This window comes from Miniopterus natalensis, chromosome 11 (assembly GCF_054644295.1).
Source record: "Miniopterus natalensis isolate mMinNat1 chromosome 11, mMinNat1.hap1, whole genome shotgun sequence".
In the NCBI taxonomy this organism is placed as follows: Eukaryota; Metazoa; Chordata; class Mammalia; order Chiroptera; family Miniopteridae; genus Miniopterus; species Miniopterus natalensis.
The window spans coordinates 44241652-44265799 of NC_142091.1; the positions used below are offsets into that span (position 1 = coordinate 44241652).

Below are 24148 nucleotides of genomic sequence, written 5' to 3' on the forward strand. Positions count from 1 at the left end.
TCCTGGAATGGCTGGTTTCAAATGAGCTTTCCTAAGGGTTAAAGTGGTTCCATGTACTAAAAACCGACCACATTATTTAAACAAATCACAGCTTGGTTCATAAAAAAGTTACAAGTAACAAAAAGCTTTCCAGAAAATGAGGAAGACTGAGCAGGAAGTGAACAGAAATTGGTATATAGCAACTACATAGAAGTTTAACAAAGCATCCTACCTCTGCTGACTAATGCTTTGCAAGTTATCACCCTGCTCCTGGCTAAGCAAAGAACACAATCTGGAAATCGTTTTGTTATTTTTTTAACTAGTAATGCAAATAAATAGAAATTATTGACTAAAACTTCATAGTCTCTAACATTTTGAGTACACTACAGAAAAATGCATCATATGCTGCTTTGGGGAAACTGAGGCACATGACAGATAGGTGATGTAAGCCATCAGTGGGTAAAACTGAGCTCAGAGACTTGATCACCAATAGTGAAAAACAAAATATAACTATAGATTCAATGACATGGAAGCATAGATGAGACTGATGAATGTCAGAGGGATGGAGGAGGGCGGGTGGGTAGAGGGGGAGAGAGTAACCAAAGAATTTATATGCATATATACACAACCCAAGGACATGGACAATGGTGGGGAGAGGGACTGGGGAGGGGGAAGGAACGGGGTGGAACGGGTCATTGGGGAGAAAAAGGGACATCTGTAATATTTTAAACAATAATAAAACTTAAAAATATATATATATATTTTAAAAATATATATATATTTAAAAAATATATATATATATAAATATAAATATAAATATAAATATATATATATATATATATATAACTGATTTAGCAAAAGGACAAAAGAGCATGAGCTTTTCATATTCACTAATGATCAGGGGGTACAGACTGATACAAGTTTAAAAAGAAAGCATCACATTTTTCATTGTGCCCATGCAAAGCATTGTCATTCCTATATTAAAAACTATTTAGTGAGGACTTCCTTGCCATTGAAGTAACAACAAAAACAATTCCCAAATACCAAAAAAAAAAAAAGCCTCTCACAAGGACTAAATTAGATAATTACATATAACATTTTAGAAAAAGTATTTAGTCCTACATGAAAGTAAGCAACAACTTAGTAAGATTTAGACCAGTACAAGCTCTATCTTCAGCCTTTCTGTAATACCTCAATTCCATAGGGCACCAGTACAACTCTGCTTGTTTATCTGCTTTTTTCTGAAATCCGTCTGCTCTATGATTACTCTAATTATTATTTAGAAGAATTCTAATGATTTTCCAGATGAGATCTCAATTCTTATATTTTCCAGCTCTTTTTTATGGATATGTCTGTAAATAATCCATTCAAGAGCAATAATCTTGAGAATCTTAGACATCATAAGAATTTATTTTAAAATTCAAAATTAAGATGAACCAAAAGAATGTAAAAGCCTTGCCCGGCCAGGTGTGGCTCAGCAGTTGAGCACTGACCTAGGATCCAGGAGATCACGGTTCGATTCTCCGTCAGGGCACATGCCCAGGTTGCAGGCTCAATCCCCAGTTGGGGCCATGCAGGAGGCAGCCAATCAATGACTCTCTCATCATTGATGTTTCTATCTCTCTCTCCCCATCTCCCTTCCTCTCTCTGAAATCAATAAAGATATATTAAAAATAAATAAATAGAAAGAAAGAAAGAAAGAAAGAAAGAAAGAAAGAAAGAAAGAAAGAAAGAAAGAAAGAAAGAAAGAAAGAGCCTAAGAAACCTTCAAGTGATATTTAAAGCTGAAGGTCTAGTCTTACTATGTTACAACACTGGCTCTTAAACACATATTTTGAATAAATATTACGCTAAATGACCCCACTCTCTTTTGAGTGCGCACACATACATACACCATTTCTGGACTTAAAAAACAAAAAGGCAGGACGTATAGAGGCCCTTCAATCATGAAAAAAATAAAAAAGCTTTCTCCTTCCAGGTGGTTTACATGGGCTGGAATTCCTGGCATAGACACTGAGCAAAGAGGCCCTGAAATGCCTTTGTCATAAGGCTTCCTGGGCACTAGCTTCAGTGTCTGTGAACATCTACTCTATAATCATAAAACAGCATGCTAGAATCTGAAGGAAGGGGCTTTCTTTGCTCCATCAAAGCAGGATTTTCAATAGCACAGAAGTCTAGTTCTGGTTTTTCCTTACTTTTCCGGATGAATATAATCTAGTATCTGAAACTCAGCCCACTTATTTCTGCTACAGTGGATAACTTTATTTGCCTCAAATTGAAATTTCTGAAGAATTCCTTGTGATGCTCTTGAAATTGTGGGATTGTTAGAAACAAAACACTTTTTCCGAGGTGAGAGGTAATCTCTTTCAAAGCTAAACAGCTTTCGATTTATGTGGTTTTGGCTTTATAGATACTAGGAATTTGCGATTTTATAGCCTTTCTGATCTGTGTGAGCTGTGGGTTTATTTTTCTCTACATTTTTATATTTTACAAAATCTACAGCCCACCTTGAAGAATGGCCTAATAAACAATGCCTCAGGGATACAGCAATCTGTGGTACTCACACTAGGATGCTGACCTCGAAGAGCAGTAAACAACTGTACAAAACCCTTTTCTATACACCAATACAAATGATAAAATCATTACTTCCTTTGACATTGCTTATGTGCTCATGGTTACAAGAAGGGGAAACCAATAAATAGGAAGCAGATGAAGGTCATCTGCATCCAGAGCATTTCAGCTAATCAAAATCAAATGGAGACACTTCAGATCCAGGCAACTGTCTGGATCCAGGTTCTCTCACAGCTCCCATAATGTTTAATGAGCAATTACTTTTAACAAAAGGAGATAATGCGAAACATTCTGGGATTACAATCACCACTAAGTGATGAGAAGGAAGGAATCAGCACATTTTATGACATTTCTCTGTGCAAAGAAAGACAGACTGAGGATCGTTCTACAGGTAAGTTCACTCCTAAACAAACTGCAGGGCAGTTCCTGCACATTAGAAACTGAATTATAAACTGTCTCTGCATACTTGCACTTCTGTGAAAACTGTATGAATAAGGATGTTTCTCATGTACTCTTTGTTCTTCAGAAATAACCTCATCTCTATGTCCTGATATCTCCAAGATGCATTATTAAATGAAACAAGGTCCAAAACAATGATGAGTATGCTCCCATCTGTATACATGTTGTATATGCATAACTGCGTCTGGAAGGAGACAGTGGTAATCTCTCTAAAGGAGAACCAGGGGCCAGAGGTGAAAGTCTTACACTTCACTATATACTCTTTTGTAATGTTTGAAATTTCTACCATGTGACTGAAATGCTTTTTTCCAAGTTTCAATATACCATATTTAAAACACTTACTTATGGGTATGGTAAAATTCTTTTTAAAATATCATAATGTAGATGTATAATTTTTAAAATATTAAAATTAATACATGTATTTGCTGGTCTGTTTAGATTTTCCATTTCTTCATAACTCAGTCTGAGAAAGTTATATATTTCTAGGAACTTACCCATTTCTTCTAGGTTACTGAATTTGATGGCATATAGTCTTTCATAGTATTCTATCTAGTACAATCCTCTGTATATCTGTGATGTCAGCTGTAACTTCTCTTTCATTTCTGATTTTGTTTATATGAGTTGTTTCTATTTCTTCCTTAGTGAGTCTAGCCAAGGGTTTATCAAGTTTATTAATCTTTTCAAAGAGCCATTGTGTTGTATTAATTTTTTTTCTTAATCCTCGCCCAAGGATATTTTTACCATTGGTTTTTAGAGAGTGAAAGGAAGGAAGGGAGGAGTTGGGGGGCGGGGGGGGGAGGACATCAACTTGAGAGAGACACATTGATTGGTTGCTGTTATAGAAATAGATTTGTGTGTGTATTAGAGTCAGGAATATAAGTTTGATGTATGTATTAGATTTGAAATAAGTAACTTCATCTTGTGTGACCGAGTGTAATTGTGAGGCCTGCGTGCCATGATAAGATTAACACTTTGTAGCCCTGGCTTCCAAGCAGGCCCGCGCTCTGTAGGACCCTGATAAGACACACTGAAGACGCACCACACCTTCAACCCAGCTGTTAAAAGCAGCGGCTTTTTGGCCACATCTTTGGATGCTTGTCTGCCCTCCACAGACTTCGTCCCCAGCTCCGGGAAAGCTGACCCTGCCTTGCTCTGCCCTGCACCTCTCTAGGAGAACTTCCAGAGGGCTGCAGTGACCGACGCCGTCGCGGCCGCACCCCCAGACCTCGTGTGTGTCTTTCAGCGGATCCTCCGGGTGGCCTGCTGGTGCCAAGAACCATTGGGAACTGGTAAATAAACCCTGTGTGATTTGCTTTATGTTTGTCTCTGTCTCCCTTCTTGAAACTTGAATTATTGGCTCGGTCTTATTGAATTAAAGTGTCTCTCGACCCTCACGGTGGTATAGCCACGTATTGGGAGTTAGACCACCTGCGTTTATGTCTCCAGAGAAACTGGGACAGTTGGCGTAGTCGGCAGGATTGTGCCAAAGAATTGGCAAGTATACGCCACTGTTATAGAAATAGATTTGTGTGTGTATTAGAGTCAGGAATATAAGTTTGATGTATGTATTAGATTTGAAATAAGTAACTTCATCTTGTGTGGCCGAAAAGCCGCTGCTTTTAACAGCTGGGTTGAAGGTGTGGTGCGTCTTCAGTGTGTCTTATCAGGGTCCTACAGAGCGCGGGCCTGCTTGGAAGCCAGGGCTACAAAGTGTTAATCTTATCGTGGCACGCAGGCCTCACAATTACACTCGGTCACACAAGATGAAGTTACTTATTTCAAATCTAATACATACATCAAACTTATATTCCTGACTCTAATACACACACAAATCTATTTCTATAACAGTTGCCTCCCAATGGTGGCTGGGGATCGAACCTTCAACCGAGGTACAAGCCCTTGACTGGGAATCAAACCCATGACCCTTCGGTCCATGGGCTGATGCTCCAACCACTGAGTCAAACTGGCTAGAGCTGTATTAATTTTTTGTATAGTCTTTTGCTCTCTATTTCATTCAATTCTGCTCTAATTTTTATTATTTCCTTTCTTCTGCTTTTGTTTTTTTCTTGTTCTTTAAGATGTAATGTTAGGTTGTTAACTTGGTATTTCTCTCGTTTCTTGAGATAGGCCTGCAATGATATAAACTTCCCTCTTATTACTGCTTTTGCTGCATCCCAGAAGGAAGATGATTTGACTATGGGTGGTGAGTACACAACGCAATATACAGATTATGTACCATAGTAATGTACACTTAAATTCTATATGACCCTATTAACCAATGTGACCCCAATAAATTTAATTAAAAATTACATTTACATAAAAAATAGTGCATTGTTTAAAAATATTTCGGAGGACATTAAAAAAATTAAGAGATCACAGGGGTAGGACTGTAGATCAAAAGAGGAAAACTTACAACTTTCTCTGCATTGTTTGTCCACATATTTGTTTTTTAAAACTATTATTTTCATTAGGGATACACAAAAAACTTGAGAGAGAGGAAGATTTCATTTTACTGCCTTTGAAACTGTTTTGATTATATGCCTTGAGTATACATTACTTTTGCAATAAAAAAACTAATGCGGCAATTTGTGCGAGTTGAACTTATAACTGTATTATATAATTTAACCAAATAGTTTGTAAATAAATGGTAAAATATGAGAGCAAAAGAAAGAGTGGTTTCTCTGAAAACAAAATTAAATGCTTTAAAAAAACTCAGTAATGCAAAGTCACTAAAAAATACTATAAGTGAATCAGAAATATCATGAGGCAATAAAGTACAAACTATGGAAAACTGCAACAATCTACAGGTAGCCTCCACTCTGGCTCTTTTATAATGTTTTTTAAGTTCTCACTCCATTTTTTAAAATAATATCTGAAAAACCTAGTGAATGAATCATTATGGGTGCTGTTTATCCAAGAAAAACAACACAGACATCTGATTAGTGGGCCCATAATAAAAAATTTTTTTAAATGCCCAGACCCTTCATCAAAAGATTGGTGACTACACACTCATGTTTTAAGTTAAAATAAAATGTTTAATAGATGTATCATTTTTAGGATGTCCAGACTTAAATAACTTTTTCAATTATCCTATTCACTACCCTTTTTATTAAGTCACATCATAAAAAACATCTGCTCTATATATAATTTTAAAACAACCACTAAAAAATAAACTATTAAAAAATCTATCTCACCCTGGCCAGGTGGCTCAGTTAGTTGGAGTGTCATCCCATACACCAAAAGGCAGTGGGTTCAATTCCCAATCTGGGCACATACCTAGGTTGCGGGTTCAAGCTCCAGTCCGGGCGAGTGCTTGGAGGCAACCGATCAATGTTTCTTCTCTCATGTCAATGTTTCTCTCTCTCTCTCTCTCCCTTTCTCTCTCTCTAAAACCAATAAGCATATCCTCAGGTGAGGACAAAAAAAAAATTTTAAAGCTCTCTCTCAATGTGGACTAAAGAACAAATATCATTCCGTAGTAAAGAACTGATCTACACAAATTTAAAATAACACTCTTACAACTGCCAGTTCAGTCATCCAAAGGGATAGGCTTTGAGAGTCTTACCATTTCACCTGCATTCCTTCTCTCTAACACCTCTTTCTATTCAGAAGGCAGGACATGCAGTGGACAACACCAACTATGAGCAGTGATGGCATTTTTTGGAGGACCAGAGAAATTTTCATCCACATAAAGCATTTGAATCACAAATAAAAATATTTCAAGAAAACCAACCTAAATTGTTTCCAATACTCTAATAGTAACAGAGAGTGTAACCTACATCCAATAAAAGGCCACTCCATTTTAGCCTCAGCCAAGCTCAACAATACCCAAGAAGTTTTTTAAAAAGCTTTTTCTTGACTGTGATAAGCATGCCTTTGCGTCCTGAGTTCAACTTGATTCTACATACAAACCTTCTCCATTGCCTTCAAACCTCTTAAAATTATGAATACGATAATGTATATTCTGGGAAATATAAGGAGCTCTGATGGAAAAAGGTTACCTGTCATTTTCCTGCTTTTAATCCTTGTTTTCCCACCTCTAAGCGTCCCCACAGCATTAGTTACCTAAATGCCACTGCTCTTTCTAACACCCTGTCTGATTTGGTTTCCTCCTCTCTGTTCTGTTCTAAACCAGTCTTCACTATTCAACTAAGTCTCTGTTTCAAAGTATTTTTGCCAAGCTCCAGTAAAAAAACCATAACTAAGAAAGCAACATGACTTGTGCAAATCTATATTTCACCCAGAGATAGGTGTATGAAACTTCATATTTTAAACCATAAGTTGCAAGGTGATGCCTCAGGAACCACATGCAGCCAACAGATGCTTTTCATTGCCTGCAGTGTTTAACAAGAATGTTGCTGCCAATGTTTAAAAATCAGAGATTTAATGTAAAAAATCTGGGTCCTCATGAAAAATTGGAAGATCTAGCAACATTAGTCTGGCATTCCCACAAGAAATTAACTGGAACTAATTAGTGGCTGTCCACTTAATTTTTTTAAATATGTCTTTATTGATTTCAGGGAGAGAGAGAGAAACATCAATGATGAGTCCCTGATTGGCTGCCTCCTGCAGGCCCCCTACTGGGGATCAAGCCCGAAACCCAGGCATGTGCCCTGACCAGGAATGGAATCTCAATCTCCTGGATCATAGGTCGATGTTTAACCACTGAGCCACGCCGGCCGGGCATGGCTGACCACTTTAGATGAGGTATGTGACCTTCAATTCAATGTAGTCTCTATTACTTCACCTTCAAACTACATCCAGAATCCAACTATTTCATACTATTTCACTGCTACCTCTGCTACCTTCACTGTTGCAGCCAACATCGCCTGTTACCTGGATTATTACAATGACCTCCTAAACTGGACTCTTTGCTTTCCTCCATACCCTCTTTGGGGACAGCCTCTTAATACAGTAGTTAAGAGTTATATGTGTCTCCTCATATAATGCACAGAGAGAATCACAACATCATTTCTGTGACATTCCAACCAAAAATTTATAACTTGAATCTAAGCATGTGAAAACATCAGACAAACCCAAATTGAGGAACATTCTACAAAATATCTTGCCTATAGTCTTCAAAAACGTCAATGTCTTGGAAGACATAAAGAACTAACAATTAAAAGCAATGCACAGTATGAACTAGACTGTAGATCAGGAATAAAAAAATTATCATAACAGACATTACTGGACAATAGTGAAACTTGAATATAATAGTATTGTATCAATGTGAAATTTCCTAAATTTGGTAATAATACTATGGTTCTGTAAGGAAATGTCCTTATTCTTATGAAATAAAAACTGAAGCATTTAGGAGTCAAGGGACATGATGTCTACAATGACTCTCAATGGTTCGTTCAAGTTCACACACATACAGAGAAAGAATGATAAAACAAATGTGGCCCATGCTCACAATTGGTAAACTGTTCTTCAAAGAGCTCTTAGTGAATACTTCTTGCAACTCTTTAATAAGCTGGATATTGTTTCAAAATAAAAAGTCAAAAAACTTAAAACTTCCAATGACTATGCATCTCAGAATAACAAAGTCTTTACAATGGCCTACAAGACTTTATACAATCTGGCTTCCTGTTAAGTCTCTAACACCCCCTCTACTACTACACTCCTGCTCTCTCACTCCATTCCATCCACCGGTTTCCTTACTGTTCTTGAACAAAACAAAGACATTCTTGTCTCAGAACCGTTATACTTCCTGTGCCCTTTGCCTAAATACTTCTACAGACATTAACATGGGTCACTCAGGCCTGACTACTCTATTAAAAATTGGAACTTCCCTTCTGAGTGCCTAACAGAAGGCCATGATGATAGCCAGTAAGAAATGGTATCCCTCTCATGGTCCATTGGTTTGCCATCCACCACATACCTGCAAAAGATCTCAGTTTTGTTCAAATTGTAACAGCCCTTGATCTTTATAGTCAGGCCCACTGTATCAGATATGGAAAGGGAGGCCCTCTGCAGAAAGAGCTCTAGTAACCACTGACTTACGCTGTGAGTAGAGCAGGATCTGAAACTCCAGAAGAGCACAAGTAAAAAGTTGAAACACATTCTCCACCCCAAGCAGTTCAAAGACTTCTTTGACAGGAAAGTCAAATAGGGGAAGCTCATTGGTACTTGGTCTCTGGCAGATTATTGGCCCATAGACCCCAGAAAACTTCAAGGACCGGCCAGGAGGTGGGAGTGGTACCTCGTAGAGTACATTGTATATGTAGCTCTCAAGGGGCAGTGGAGGGGGCTGAGGTGAAGTGACTGCCTGGTGAAGTTGTTCCAGAACACTCCGACATGCTTTCATGAAGGACATGGGCGTAATGAGGCAGATGCACTTAGAGACATAGAGTGTGTCCCGGCTGATGTCGTAGGAGTTGAAGCGCTGCAGCTTGGTCCCAGGAGTGCCTTCGCCATCCTCCATGTCACTGTGGTCTCGGCCATCAGCAGGGTGAGCATGTATTACATCATATTCAGCATTATGCATGTGGTAGAGAGTCTGCATTGCACTGCAGATCTGCTTGCTAGTCACCTCTTCATAAAATGTGAGGGCAAACCCAAATGTCCGAGAGCCATCCTCCCTTGTGATTATAAATGCATGGAACTGGGGCTCTCTGGGATCAGCCTGGGTCTTGAATGCCAGCCCTTTGGGCATGCACAGCTGCAAAAGACAACAAGGAAATAAGTGGTGAGAATACTCACTGCTGACTCTCTTTTCAGAACACCCACCACTATTTATTTACTTATAGAGCACCTACTGTCCTGGGTATTTGGGATATCAAGATTAACACAGCAAAATATCTGCTCTAAAGATCTGCCATTCTAAGTAAGACACAAAAGTAAATAAAATGATAATGCAGTTATAAGGGCTACTCAGAAGAACATACAAAATGCTAGGGGAACAAAGAACAGACAATTCAACCTAAGAACATCAGAAAAGGCTTCATAGACGAGGTTCTGTTAGAATTCATCGGGCAGACAAGGGAAAGAAGGGCATTACAGGTGCAGAAGAAAATGCACAAAGAAAAGGAGGTAAAAGAAAGCAGCGTAACAGCATGTATTGAGATGATGCTAGAAATATCTCTAAAAACCAGATAGGTTCAACTTTGTATCTAAAAATAAAGTTTTAGACTATCAGTTCACAGAATTTTGTCATCAATAAAACCTTCTCTGTTCATAGAAAAAAGGGTGCTCATTTCATACAAAGCAAGGAGAAGACATAATCAAGATAAAGATGTACTTTTTTCACTTTAAGTCAGATGGATTATATAAAGAAACTTGGAAAGCAAATCAAATTGACCTGAATCAATCAGTCCCCGTTTTCATTTTACATAAACCTGACTATATAAACAAACTACCTGCAGCCTGGGTTAACAAATACAGGGACCTACATTATGTTATATCCATTAGCCTTGAACATGGCTTTCCAAAGCCTAGGTATTTTTAGAATATAACGTTAAAATGAAATAAGCACTGGACTAGGCATCAAAAAACTCAAGGCTCTCTGAGACTCAGTTACCTCATTTGTGAAATAAAGGTAATATAGCATACTCTTTCTATTTCACAGAGTTATTGCATGCATCGAACAAAATTAACCTCTAGGAACTATAAAAAGCTATTAAAAATTAATAGAGGTAGTCCAAGTATGAGGTTAAGAACAGAGGTCTGGAACTGGACTATGGTGTTCAAACTCCAGGTCAACAGCTTCTAGCCATGTGACCTTGAACACATTACTTAAGCCTCTTTGTATCTTAGTTTCCTCATCTGTAAAAGATGATGTGTCTGTGTATTTATTTAATATTATCTACATAAGGGGTATTGCGAGGATTAAATGAGTTAATTCCTGTAAAGTGCATATCACAGTGCCTAACAAAAGGTGACTCAATAAAGTTTAGCTTATTCATCGTAGTATTTTTCTACATGTCCTATCTGAAATCATGATAAAACAAAAAGTCATTTCTGTCACATCACTCAGACATATAAACAGAGATTGAGAGAAAATTGCTTTAAACCTCACTCTTCATGTAATCTCAATGCTAAGTAACCAATAGCTCATACCACAAAATACGTTCACTGACCCATTATTATGTATTTGTCTGAACGATAGAAACATACTGTGACTTTTAGTATTTTGATATACATATTCTGAATATTTTATATATTGATCAAAATGCAGAATCATAAATAATATGCATACAATCTTTTTCAAAACTTACTCTGTAAATTCTCATATTTGTAGCTAACAAATACTAACCATTCCCACTGCATCCTGGTCAAAGGGATTCCATTCTACGTTCTCAGGATATCGTGCAAGGACCTTAGACTTGAATGTTCGTCTCAATGGTGTCTGTTCAAAATTTTCTCCTAAAAGAAAAAGAAAGAAGTAAATCATCTCCACAAAGTCCCTTGAAATCACAGGGTTATGAATGTCTGAGCTTGAGAGTCCAGCAATGGACAGAAATGAAGGCAAAGCAAGGTACAGAAATGCCAACCATCTAAGAACAGGAAGGTATTCAAGTCATTAGGTAAGTAAAGAAGCTGAAAGTTTAGCATGGTTAATCTTGGATACCACTAGCTATCATTTCTTTTCATTAAATTGAAAATGATTACTACAAATCCAATGGTTAATTTTCTTCGGAGAGAGGGGAGAAAGCACAAGGAATGATAAAGGATTATATCCATCTCTTTTTTTTCTGAATGCCATATTTAGTTTGCTTAAATTCAACTAATAACAGCACTGAAGCATAAATTATTTTCAATTCAGAATGAAATATGCATTTCTATAATCTCTCAAAAATTACAAAGGGACTAAAAGATTCAAGAACAGTAAGAAAGCAGATCTCAGGGTAAACCTAACAAGCTATTTTGTCAATTCAAAATCATTTGAAATTTCTGAAATTCTCCTTTGTTTCCCCCTTCCTCCTCCTAAAAACATTAGAGCATATTGAAACAAAAGCATTGCAGTGAAAAGAGGAAGAACCAAAGAACCCACCACCTAGAGGAATACAAATGTGAAACATCTACTAGTCAAAAAGGTATGAGAAAGTTAGAAGGTCAAAGGGTACAAAATGCCACCAGAGAGACATATGTAAGAGGCACCAGAAAGCTTTGGGTATTCTCAATTTTGTTTTGTTTTTACCTTCAGTTGTACTGGAAATGAAAGGTCTGGCACCGTCCCTGGCTTTAGAAGCCTGTATGTACTGGCATAATGCTATATGACAAATGAAATAACAGAGTATTACAATAAAGTAGTGTGATTCAAACTTTTTGACCATGACTCCAGAATGAATTAAATTTTTCATTATGAAGCAATACACACACATGATGTATATCTAAATTTACCTAAAACAAAAATTTCACAAAACAATACTTACCCTTACTATGTCACACCCTCTCAAAATTTCTACTCTATATCATTAAAACCAAGTACGCTAACTGCAGACCTGCTAATTGGTTACAATTCAATTTGAAAAACATTACAATATAGTATAGCGGCTGAAGAGCTCAAATCAAACTACTGTAAAGTTACCAGTGCTTTACCCAAAAGTATGCTGCCCCAACACTGCTTTTCCTAAGGGGTTACAGGGTGGGGAGCAAATTAAATGTGCCTAAATATTTCCAACAAATAAATTTAGTAGGAATCATAGAAAAATGTGTAGGAAACATGATCAAAGACAATTCAATTGAATTCTATACCTCCTTATTGAGTGATTATGCTATACAAGGGCCTGAGGTACTATGGGGGCTAAAGATAAACCAGATGAAGCAACTATCCTCAAGGACCTTACTTTCAAATATATAGAAAAAAGAACATACACAAATAACTATTTCACAGTGAGGTTATTATCATGGAGGCTCCAGATCTTCAATCTATTTGGTCTAACCAGTCAGACAAACTTATACAGGATCCAGTTGACACGCTCTAGTTGACATAATAAATTATGTTCCAACTATAGTTTTTATAAGTTGGTTTGAAACCCAAAGGGGCTGGTAATTAGTAAGAAGGATGCATTCTTCACCAATACAAAATTGGGGTGGCCTAAAGTCTCATAGTCCTTCATTCTAAATCATCCCAGAGGCATTGAAAAAATGTCTGGAAAAGAATATTTTGGCCCTGGCCGGTGTGATTCAGTTGGCTGAGCATTATCCCCTGCACCAAAAGGTTGCTGGTTCAACTCCTAGTCAGGGCACATATCCAGGTTGCAGGTTCAATGCCCAGTCTGGGTGCCTGCAGGAGGCAACTTATCAGTGTTTCTCTCTTACATCAATGTTCCTCTCTCTCTCCCTCTTTCTCTCTCTCCCTTCTTCTCTCTCAAATCAGTTTTTAAAAACAAAACAAAGCATTTTTTAAAGAATATTTTGTAACAATTTTAAGATACCTGTTGCAGAAACTAATAATTCCAGGCAGAAAGTTATTGCTTTTAAAACTAAAACCTTCACTTCTATTCTCTCAGGTTTCACCCATCATCATCAGAAGCCCACTTATTCATAATTTTTAACTTCTGACAACTTTTCAACTTTCTTTCTGTTGATTTTTCTGAAACTCTTTTCCAACAAATTTCATCTTTCAAAATACATTTAGTAATCTTTACTGAAGAAGACTGGCAAAATCAGCAGGCAGCTGGTACCAGCAGTAGCAATAAAGCCCTAGAGCTATGTAGAGCTTGTCTCAGGGCTTTCAGTGACACCTGCAGAGAGCCCACCCATGGCAAGTCTGCGCTTACAGTACAAAGTAATTAAACAGCAAGCAGACGACATAATGATCCTGTCTACAGTCTGAGATTCTCAGAATGTATTTTTAAACTGTATTCAGTTCTGAGAGAAGAGAAGGATTTCTTCCTGCTGAGCTTCTTCAATTTTAATTGTCAGTTGGCTCATTTCTTCCTTACTAGACTAGAAAATCCCCAGTAAAAACCACAGAATATTTGAACACACGGTAAGTCCTCACTTAACGTCATCAATAGGTTCTTGGAAACTACAATTTTAAACAAAAAGATGTATAACAAAACCAACTGTACAATAGGATAATTGATATAAACTAGAATTAAGCTCCTATTGCTTATTTCTGGCCACAAAAATACCATCAAACTTCTAAATAAAGACCCAAAACACTTCTAGTATTAAACATTGAAATAAATGTGAGCTATATATACACATTTAAGAAAGATGAATAAAAACAAGTAAGATCATTCTTTTCCAACCCGCTTATTCCAGTTCAGGGTTGCAGGTGGCCATCTGACAGCACAAGGCAAGACCCAACCCTGGACAGGATGCCATACCATCTCCGGGAGCACTCACATACCCCCACACTCACTCAGACTGAGACAATGTAGACAAGCCAATTCCACCTGATGTGAACACCTTTGAAATGTGGGAGGAAACCATAGTACCCAGAGAAAACCCATGCAGACATGGGGAGAACGTGCCAACTCCACACAGACAGTAGCCCCAGGCTGAAATTAATTTTTTTTCCTTATCAATGTTATAATAAAATGACATTGAATGAAATGACATTATTTGAGGGCATGCTATATATAGGAATCTGGGCAGTTACCACTGTCCCATAAGAAAGCCTTTAGAAAAAGATATTTTCCTAAGGTTGCTATGAGGTAAGGTACCCACTAAGACATAACGAGCACTGAAAGGACAAATGGGATTATTTAAGGGGAGAATTTTTTAAAACCAGTGAGATGAACCCAGAGGTGAACATAATGAGCTGATGCAGAGTATAGACAAAGAGGAAGGGAAAGCTATAAATTACAGGGAGAAGTGGCCTTTAGATCCTCTGTCCTCATCACCATCTCTCTCCACCTCCTGCTCTTCTTCCAAACAAGCTGAGTAAAGAAGTCTTCTTAAAGATAAAGAGTCAAGTTCTGAGTAAAGGCACCACAGAGAGTGCCAATCTTAGACAAAAGTCCTTCTGTGTATTAGACTGGGCCAGTAGCAGGAGCACAGCATTTTCACTACGAGGGGACAGGAGGTGTACAAAGAAGAGTTATGAGGGCTCTGAGAACAAATCATGTTTATTACAGCTACCCCATAAAAAGTGTCAGAAAAGTAATAAAGGAAAGAGACTCACAAACCTAAGATCTTTCTTTATTAAAAAACAATTGAATTTTTCATCATTTTACTGAGAGCTGAGTTTTGAGAATAAGCACTACAGACTTAATGCTTCAGAACACCTAGATCAGCCCTACTTCCTAAAACCTGTGTGCATGTCGCAGGCTAACCCTCAATTATTTAGGCCTTTGAAAAGTTAAACAGTATTAGGAATATGACATCACAACCACAACTATCCTATTGTCTTAGAAACAACAACTAATTATTTGCCCAACACATACAGAGTATACAAATGTTGGTGGGTCTGGCAATCAGAACTAAGGCCCATTTCTAACAGCTACTTAAAAATTAGTCAACTAGTTCTCAGTCTATCTTTGTTAATCTGCCACCAGGAAAGTATAGTTCAGCTAAATCATAGCAGATTTTTTTTTTAAAGCTTGCATGTCTTACAAAGACTTGTAACAGGTTCGTTGTTTACTTGTTCTGCTTTGACAAAGCCAGAAACAAAATGACATTTGTATTGCTATTAGCCTGTTGGTACTAGTTTGATTTGAACAACCCTAAATGAGGGATGCTTATGCTGAGAAGCTTCAAAGGAATCCCTGAAGTCTCTGAAATGATTTATAAAATTATATATAGAGATATATGCATTTTTCTGGGGAAAGAACACGATTTTCATCAGAGTCTCAAAGAGTCCCATGACCCACAAAGATTAGAAACCACAGCTCCAAGTGTTTCTTCTAATTTGGGCAAGAAACATTTTGATCACTTACAGATTAACCTAAATGGGAAGGTTTTCAGAGTCTACTAAATAACCGCTTCCTAGGTTGATGCTGACCCAAATTAGGACAACATTATTTTCTCCTTTCCTATCATGAGAATCCTAGGTTGACTGGATACAAAATTCTCTCCCTTCAAACATATACACACATGAGCAAATTTTTTTAAAAAGGGGGGGCGGGGTGATCCTATCTTCAAAACTTCTGTCTGAATATAAAAGGTCATCAGAAAACATCTCAAAGTTGCACCTTTATAGTAAGTGTATTATATCTATGAGAAACAATGATAGTTTCGAAATGGTAGAGCAGATGAAAAGGCATGTCCCAAACAGCTACCTGAGAAAGACCTGAATTGTTCAAATCTCAATCTAGTTTATGTTAAACTACACAAAGTTTTTCCAGAGCACAGTGTTATCTTAGATTCAAGCAAAATAAAAGCAACCATCATTTCCTACAAAACTGTTTATGGTTTACATCTGTTACACCTACTACATCTTGGACTAGATATGCCAAATAAAAGGGGTATTATAAGTTCTAAACCTACCAGTAATCAGAGTTGAGATACACTTAAGGAGCTTTACATAAAATTTGAAGTTTAAAAAAAAAAAACAGCCTCAGGTATTACAGTATCTGGCCCCTAGGAGGAGATGGGGAGGATAATATAAATACCTGTGAAACTACCTCTAAAAAATACCTTATCAACAGAATAATTTTTACCTAGTACGATGAAGGTTTTGCTTCCAGTTATGGCAATATAGCTCCTGAAACCAACTCTCTTGCACATAACTATGAACTCTGGACAAAATATTAAAAAAGCAACTACCTGAGCCCAGCCAGTGTAGCCACAGTTGCTTGAGTGTCATCCCATGCATCAAGAGATCACAGGTTTGACTCCTGATCAGGGCACATGTGCAGGTTGCAGGCTCAATCCCCAGTAGGGGGCGTGCAGGAGGCAGCCCATTGATGTTTCTCTCTCATCAGTGACTCTGTCTCTCCATTCCCCTTCCACTCTCTCTAAAAAAATCAATAAAAACCTTTTTTTTTAAAAAAAAAAGCTATTTTTAAAATGCTATCCAAAGTACTGAAGAATAAAAAAGCATGCAGACTCTGAAGTGGGAAGGAGAGTCAACACTTGTAGAAAGTAACAACACCGGTTTCCCTTTTTTATGGCTTTTGGCTAGGCAGGTCTCAGTCTATACCATGAGAAGTGGCTAAAATTTGGACAAAAGTCCACAGTCTTACTAGCTTGAAGAACTCGAGGACTATAAGGCAACCACTGTAGCTAACAAGTGAGGGAGGGAAATCCCACAGAAAGCCAGAATGCAGGTGCCCCAAACCATGTATAAACTCTGTCCAAGTCTCTGGATGACCTTGGAACCATGCATGCATGGAGCAGACCCCAATCAACCAAGTTAGGGCTAAAAGAACTGAACTGAGATTTAAGCTGCTGCTTACTATAGGGGAACAGGGCTTAACAAAACAAGTAAAATTCAATGCTCTTTGTTGGAAAGTAACAGAATCTAGAGTCTCTACAACATAGCATGCTCAATATCAAGAACACAATCCAAAATTGTTCAGCATATAAAGAAACAGTAGCCCGCCGGGCGTGGCTCAGCAGTTGAGCGTCGACCTAGGATCCAGGTGATCAGAGTTCAATTCCCAGTCAGGGCACATGCCCAGGTTGTGGGCTCGATCCCTAGTTGGGGGCATGCAGGAGGCAGCCAATCAATGACTCTCTCATCACTGATGTTTCTATCTGACTCTCTCCCTTTCCTTTCCTCTCTCTGAAATCAATAAAGATACATTAAAAAAAAAGAAAGAAAGAAACAGTAAAATAGTCAACCCTGAGTTGATCCAAATATTGGAATCAGCACACAAGGATTTCAAAACAGCTAGATCATAATAAATGAAAAAACAGATCTCAAGAAATAGACTGTAATTCAGTAGATGGGCTTAACAGCAGATTAAAGATGCAGAAGAGTTAGTGAACTTACAAATAAATCAACAAAAATCATCCAATCTGAAAGAAAGAAAAAAAGATTAGAGAAAAAAAATGGGGGGGAGAGAACCTGAAAGATCTGTCAATTAACAAGTATAACATACATATAATTGGAGCCCCAGAAGGAAAAGAGAGCAAATGAGATAGAAAACAGCATTTTCAGAAATAATGACAAAAACAAAATTTGCCCAAATTTGGTAAAAGTTACTGTAAAATAATTGAACATATATGTGTGTGTGTGTGTATAAAATCTGCCCCCAGTTCCTGGCACAGACCTCCTGAAGCCCTTGTGATATCCTAAGTGATAAAAACACTAAGAGCACCTCTTGTTCGAATATTAGTCTTTGACCTCATCCCTGACACAAGGCTTCTGAAACCCTTATAAATTCCTAAGCAATAAAAGCACTAGGAGCATCTTTTGTTCAACTGAGGTGACTCTTGAGTACACTCCTAGATGGCTCTTGGATGGGGGCTAGTCACCAGAAAGACCAATCCATGATTAGAAGCTTAGAATTTTCATCCCCAACCCTCATCCTCCAAAAAGGAAAAAGGGAATAGAAATGGAATTAATTGATCATGCCTACATGAAGCCTCCATAAAATCCCAATAGTATGAAGCTCAGAGAGCTTCCAGGCAGGCAAACACATCCACAATGAAAGGGTAACATACTCCAATTACACAACAGAAGCTCCTGTACTCGGCACCCTCCCAGACCTCGCTCTATGTATCTCTTCATTTGGCTGTTCATCTATATCCTTTATCAAATCCTTTAATAAACTGGTAAACATAAGTGTTTCCCTGAGTTATGTGAGCCACTCTAACAAATTAATCAAACCCAAGGAGGGAGTCTTCAGAAATTCAGCTGGTCAGAGCTCAGGTGATAACCTGGTGTTTGCAACTGCTATTTGAAGTAAGGGGCATGAGGTAGTCTTGTGAGACTGAGTCCTTAACCTGTGGGAACTGATGCTATCTCCAAGTTGATAGTGTCAGTACTGAGTTAAACTCTTGTACACCCAGCTACTGCTCAGAGAATTGCCTGTTGGTGACCAGAAGTGTCAGAAGTATTCTTTTGTGTGTGTGTGAAGTGTTCTTTGTAAGTAGTAAAGGAGACACACAGGAGAGAAACACAATATAGAAGAACTGGGTTTTTCCCTACCTAGAAAGGAAATAGCTGTGTTTTTCCTTTTCAGATATAAATTTACAGATTTTAATATTTTTAACAATCTGTCAATGTTTTAAAGCAGAGGCTGCAGACAATACATTTCAAGCATTCAAAGCTATAATATAAACAGAACTCTTTGAAGGCAGCTGAGCTATCCCTCTCTCTAGGCCCAAGACAAAAGTGTCACATGAACTGCCTCGCCTCACCACATCAACAATTCTATAGTCTAATTCACATTACCTACAGCAAGAGTGATGAAATTCTTTTCCTTGGGAATGGATACAGCCAGGTTATTAAGCTATCCTTTGCATATTCACATTCTGGGATATCCTAGAACTGTTCCTGCTGGTGACACCAGTCACCAATTCAGTGCCATAATCAGTTTACTTTCTGCATTAAAAGATGTCATTGTATCTTTTCTGTTAACAAAAACATTCCTGAAACAGACTACCCATCAGAATAGCAGTACTACCAACTCACACTCTATTTCTGATGCATGTTGAAGAACCGTGTTTCGTGTTCAACTCACTTGCTGCCCCAGCATTTCAATTCTCTGTCTTCCAGGTAATTTTTTTTTAAATATATCTTTATTGATTTCAGAGAGAGGAAGGGAGAAGGAGAGAGAGAGAGGAACATCAATGATGAGAGAGTCACTGATTGGCTGCCTCCTGCATGCCCCTGACTGGGGATCGAGCCTGCAACCCAGGCATGTACCCTGACCAGGAATCGCAACCCGGGCATGTGCCCTGACCGGGAATTGAAACACGATCTCCTGGATCCTAGGTCGATGTTCAACCTCTGAGCCACACCCGGCCAGGCTCCAGATAATTTCTGAGCCCCTATACAAATCGGAGATTATCTCTTGTCATCTGACTGATGGAGCACATGTAGTAAGAGAAGGGAAGGCCAATTTCTAACTAAATGAGAATCTCGCCATTACTTTTGGGTAACTACTTCATTATTAAATAGAGACATCTTTTAAAAACATAGTAAGGCTAGCAGAGTTTTGATAGCTACAGAAAACCATCTAACACTATACACTCTACTCATGACTCTCTCTCACTTCTACATATGAAATTGAAGTAAATTTATAGCTCCTGCAGCATCAAGTGAAGAAGTTACTGCTCCTTGAAGAAACAGCCTGTACCTTGGCCCCACATCACCAGCTGACTGTGATGCTCAGGAGTGAGACATTCACAAATAGCCAGAATGCAGACAGTGAGCTGCCCCCTATCTTGGACAAGCTACAAGGCCTCTTTTAAGGCACTAACCAACCCAGGAAAGCTGCTCACCAGGCTTTTCAATGGAAGAACAGAAATCATTTGTTACTCCTAGTTTTCTCCTTGCAGCAGATTTGTTCACTTTCTTTCTCAACATACTTTGTGAGATAGCTTTAGATTTGTATATACAGCCATTACTTTTATTGATAATTTGCCTCCTGCTTCACATCTTTCAGGCACCAACCTAGTCAAACTCATGTACCTACTAATTCTAAAATGTACTGTTTTAACAAGAGACTGAGGTTTGAGAACCTATCCAGATAGGACTGCTCCAAACCACACCTAGGACAGAACTTTGGTAGCAAAATATCAGGCATAGATACTGCCTCCCTTTCAGCCCATCTGAATACCCTGCAGGGCACACATCTGTCAAGCTAACATCTAAGTGCTGGCAAGGATGCAGTGAAAAGGGAATCCTAATACACTGTTGGTGGGAATGTAAATTAGTCCAACCACTATTGAAAAAATATGAAGGTTCCTCAAAAAACTAAGAATAGATCTACCATACAATCCAGCAATTCCACTTCTGGGAATATACCCAAAGGAAAGGAAAGCAGGATTCCAAGGAATATATGCATACCCACGTTTACTGCAACATTATTCACAATAGCCAAGACATGAAAATAATCCAAATAGCCATCAATAGATGAATGGATAAAAAAGACGTGGTATGAACACACAATGAAATATTATTCAGCCCTGAGAAAGGAGGATATCCTGCCATTTGCAACAACATGGATGGACCATGAGCACATTATGCTCAGCGTGGTAAGTCCAACACAGAAAGACAAATACTATAAAGCTATCACTTATATGTGGAACCTAAAAAAGTCAAACCTAAAAAAAAATAAAATAAAATAGTTACCAGGTGGGGGCAAGGGGATAAGATTGATGGTGTTTGATGGTGTTTAAGGGTACAAACTTCTACCAAGTAGTAAATAAGTTATAGAGATCTAATGCACAGTATAATGAACATAGATAATAATAGTGTACTATAAAGATATAATGTGATAAATATTGCTTCAAGAGCAATCATACTGTAATATATAAATGTATCAAAGTAACATGCTGTACACATTAAATTTACAAAATTTAACATGTCAGCCCTAGCCAGTTTGGCTCAGTGGTTAGAGTACTAGCCCATGGATTGAAGGGTCCCAGGTTTGATTTCAGCCAAGCGCATGTACCTCAGTTGCAGGCTTGATCCCTAGCCCCAGTCATGGCGCATGCAGGAGGCAACCAATTGATGTGTATATCTCACTTCAATGTTTCTCTCTCTCCCCCTTCCACTCCCTCTGAAAAGCAATGGAAAAAATATCCTCAGGTAAGGATTAAAAAAAAACACTGGCCGGCCAGACATAGCTCAGCAGTTGAGCATCGACCTAGGATCCAGGAGATGGAGGTTCGATTCCCGGTCAGGCCACATGCCTAGGTTTCGGGCTGGATCCCCAGCAGTGGGTATTCAGGAGGTAGCTGATCAACGACTCTCTCATCATTGATGTTTCTATCTCTCTCTCCCTCTCCCTTCCTCTCTCTGGAATCAATAAAGATATACTTTAAAAAAAAATTTTTAATGTCAAATTTATCAAATAAAAATACGCAGATAAAAAAAAGCATATACCTGAAGAAAGGGAAGGAGAAAGAGCTCTTAAAAATAAGCAAGAAAGCCCAGAATTGTGGGCCTACTACAATCAAGATTTATACAAATCATTTTTATCTTCATGGGCTCCAGTTTCTCCACATTCATATAAGGCACCTGCCAACTTCCTTGGTCTCACCTCCACCACCACCCCTCTCTCCCTCTTTATACATTATCTGTGCTAACTCACTTGTATTTCCTCAAATATGGCATGCTTTTTCATGCCTTCATTCTTTTGCAGATGCTATTCCCTCCCTAGAATGAACTTCATACACTTCTGTGCCTATTGGCCAATCTACAATTATTCAAATGAGAGCTATCAAAGTCTACGGTATTCCAACAATGTTGCCATTTCTCTTCTAAGTTCTTCTGGGACTCTTCTATGGGAGCTATTGTCAGAGTGATTTACTAGTCATAAAATAAATCTGCTCCTTTGACGGAGGTTGGTATGACAGGGTTTTCAGTTTCCTCACCACCCTGTCTCGGGAACTGAAATCAGTACTCTATCTAGGTGTGGTCTAAACTAGCATCATTTAAAAAACAGGAATATCCACTCCCTTTTTTTTTTTTCCAATCCTCACCTGAGGATATTTTTTTCATTGATTTTTAGAGGGTGGAAGGGAGGGGAAGAGACAGAGAGAGAAACATTGAGGTGAGAGAGAGACATCGATTGGTTGCCTTCCCCACATGCCTCAAAGGGGCTGAGGATTGAGCCTGCATCTGGTCACGTGCCCCTGACCAGAATCGAACCCGTGACCCTTCAGTCCTCAGACAGATACTCTAACCACTGAGCCAAACCAGCTAGGGCTATCCACTCTTTTTTGACAATATCTATTAATGCAAGCTAAAATCTCAACTGTTTGCCAACTAAATCACACTTTTGCCGAAAATCAAACTTACAACCAACTATAAAAGACTTACATTTTAGTATTGCTGTTAAATCACATCTCCTTTCTATGCTTCTACTTTTGCAGCACCTGCTTCATCAAACAATTCAAATTTCTCTCTTATCCCCAAGTTTATCTTAATTATTCCCATCAAAACATTCCTGAATCCAAAACTGGTAGCTGCCAGTATGCCCCTCTTCTACCAGTCAACTCCCTGAATAAAGAAAATGTGGTTAGTCTGACCTAACATATTTTTAGTGGGCCCATGTTGACTCTTCATAATTACAGTTTCCTGTTCTAAATCCTCATACCATATACTTAAACTATTCTAGATTGACTAGAAATACGTAAAGCTCTTACTTTTTCAGTTTTGAAAATAGGTCTTTTTGTGGTAATTCCATGAGTCCTTAAAGGTTATTGACAAAGAGCAAATGATCTCATCCCAAAATTCTTTCAGAACTCTGGGCTGTAATTTGTCTGGGTCAGGAGACATGAATTCATTCAGAGGAATTAAATGCTCCTGTAAATGCTTAATGATCTCATATTTGAGTCTCCTCTTAACCAATTCAGTTCTATCCTTTCCAATTTATAGACAAGTTTCATGACAATTTTGGGGGGAAAGCTTCTAGGGCCATTTCAGTCTTGGAGATAGTTGGGATTCCATATTTACAGCATCACCCAGCATAAAATACCCTTCTTGAAGAAATATTTATCAAAATGAAAGTTTCTTCTGTTTTTTCTTTTTAGGTTCTTCAAAACAAACCCATAAAACTGTTAGAGAAAGCAAAGATGTCAATTATAACAGTTCTTACCACAGCAGCAAAAACCAAATTAGACAATCTATTACAAAATGAGGCTAAAAAATTCTGAAAATGAATTCTTGCTACCATAGAGAAAGAGAAGAAAATGTGCCAAGCCAAAAATTTAAATTCTCCCTAAAGGTGAAAATATCCCCACAATTCATCACTATATCAACCTACAAATGTTTATTAAATGAGCAAGACACTTAAAGCAATTCACCCAAAACCTCACATCATACACCCTCTCAACAAATCCAAGCTATAAATATATGCAGTCAGAGTGATGTTTTCTCCACTCAGCCACCATGGGATTGAGACCTTGTCTACCCCACACTCAGCCATTTGCTACATTACTACATTATTCCATACTCAATTGAGTTCCTATTATGTACACAGCTCTATGCTAAGTGCTACGGAGATATAAAAATTTATCTTTTGAAACTAACCTCTCCTGGAATTCATGAACACATCTAAGTAAACTTGTATCTCTTTCAGGTGAGACAGGCCTCACTATCTGAAGGGGCCTCTCATCC

At 38.1% G+C, this 24148-nt stretch overlaps 1 protein-coding gene across 1 annotated transcript in view; it reads right to left on the reverse strand.

The window, feature by feature from the left end:
• Positions 1-24148, reverse strand: part of DENND5A (DENN domain containing 5A) — an 81594-nt gene that overhangs the window by 41552 nt on the left and 15894 nt on the right. The window contains exons 2-4 of the mRNA XM_087821722.1: positions 12149-12220; positions 11264-11373; positions 9013-9670 (exon numbers count right to left, since the gene is read on the reverse strand). Coding sequence (XP_087677848.1) covers positions 9013-9670; positions 11264-11373; positions 12149-12220 — 840 coding nt within the window. The remainder of the gene's footprint in view (positions 1-9012; positions 9671-11263; positions 11374-12148; positions 12221-24148) is intronic.